Below are 1,364 nucleotides of genomic sequence, written 5' to 3' on the forward strand. Positions count from 1 at the left end.
CTGAGGGAGCTCACATCTCAGAGCCTGAGGGAGCTCACATCTCAGAGCCTGAGGGAGCTCACACCTGTCAGTTCAGGATTTGGGACATCTGAGAGATGAAGGTAGGAGGATCAGAAATAAGATCCCCCTTGGTTACTTGTAGAGTTCAAGGCCAGTATAGGCAAGTTAACTATCTTAACCACCAAATCCTAAGAGAACATGTTTATATGAAAAAATCACACCAGCACAGGAGACTAGAAATGTTGACTAGGAATCTGCATGAGCACAGAGAAAATTCTTCTATTACTTTGTAACCTGTGAACATATGACACTAAGTGGTCTATAAGTCTTACTTGACTAAGCCAGAAGTCTAGGTCTGACATTAAAAAGGACAAGCCTGAGCTGGAGAGATGGCTCAGTGGTTAAGAACACTGACTGTTTTTCCAGAGGTCCTGGGTTCAATTCCCAGCAACCACATGGTGGCTCGCTACCATCTGTAATGGGATTCGATGCCCTTTTCTGGAGTCTCTAAGAGGGTGACAACGTACTCATATACATAAATAAATAAATAAATCTTTAAAAACAAAACAAAAAAAAGGACAAGCTTCAGACAACACGTCCCCTAGGGCCATACTAGGTGCCTGACAACCCACCCTCAGCATTCTGTCCAAGTGAAACATCCTAGAACCAATTATACCACAGGGTAAGTCAAGACTGTCAGTTCCAGCAAGCCTCACCTTTTGAATGCCTTCTTCATTCACACACACCTTTGAGAAGATCTGTTTAAAAATCTTGCTCAGAACAAAGGCTAAGAACCGAATGGCTCCTATGCGCAGCTTGTGACTCATCTCCTCTAGGATCTCACTGGCTTCCTCTCGGAGGACATCAACTCCTGTCAGCGTCTCCTTGGAAAGCTGAAGGAAGGCAGAACAGGGGTGAGCTCTGAAACACAGAAGCCAGAGCTCCTTTCACTCAGACCACTGTGACTGACTCCAAGCCAAACTCTGTGGGAGGCCAGGACTGTGAATGATGCATGGAACTTTTCCTTTGTTAGGCAAAGGCCCTTGGCGCTGATCTCAGCCTACTGACAGCCAGGACCATAAGGGCACTGCACCATCTTCAGTGAAAAATGATTCAATTTAAGGTTTAAAGGCTAGAAATTCAAAAAGAAGCCACATGGCTCTAGAGAAATGGCAACCAAGGTTGACCTGGCATGTATACACCTCCACCCCCACACATGAGCCTACACGCCGAGAGCAGTGCTGCCGGGTCCTTCATCTACTGTATACACCCACACCCCACACATGAGCCTGCACACCGAGAGCAGTGCTGCCGGACCCTTCATCTACTGTATACACCCACAACCCCACACATGAGCCTGCACA

The 1,364-nt window shown here is 46.7% G+C and overlaps 1 protein-coding gene across 1 annotated transcript in view; it reads right to left on the reverse strand.

Moving 5' to 3' along the window:
- Nucleotides 1-1,364, reverse strand: part of Gnpat (glyceronephosphate O-acyltransferase) — a 28,778-nt gene that overhangs the window by 16,480 nt on the left and 10,934 nt on the right. Inside the window, exon 3 of the mRNA XM_028767734.1 lies at nucleotides 717-893. Coding sequence (XP_028623567.1) covers nucleotides 717-893 — 177 coding nt within the window. The remainder of the gene's footprint in view (nucleotides 1-716; nucleotides 894-1,364) is intronic.

This window comes from Grammomys surdaster, unplaced genomic scaffold (genome assembly GCF_004785775.1).
Source record: "Grammomys surdaster isolate TR1022 unplaced genomic scaffold, NIH_TR_1.0 181, whole genome shotgun sequence".
In the NCBI taxonomy this organism is placed as follows: domain Eukaryota; kingdom Metazoa; phylum Chordata; class Mammalia; order Rodentia; family Muridae; genus Grammomys; species Grammomys surdaster.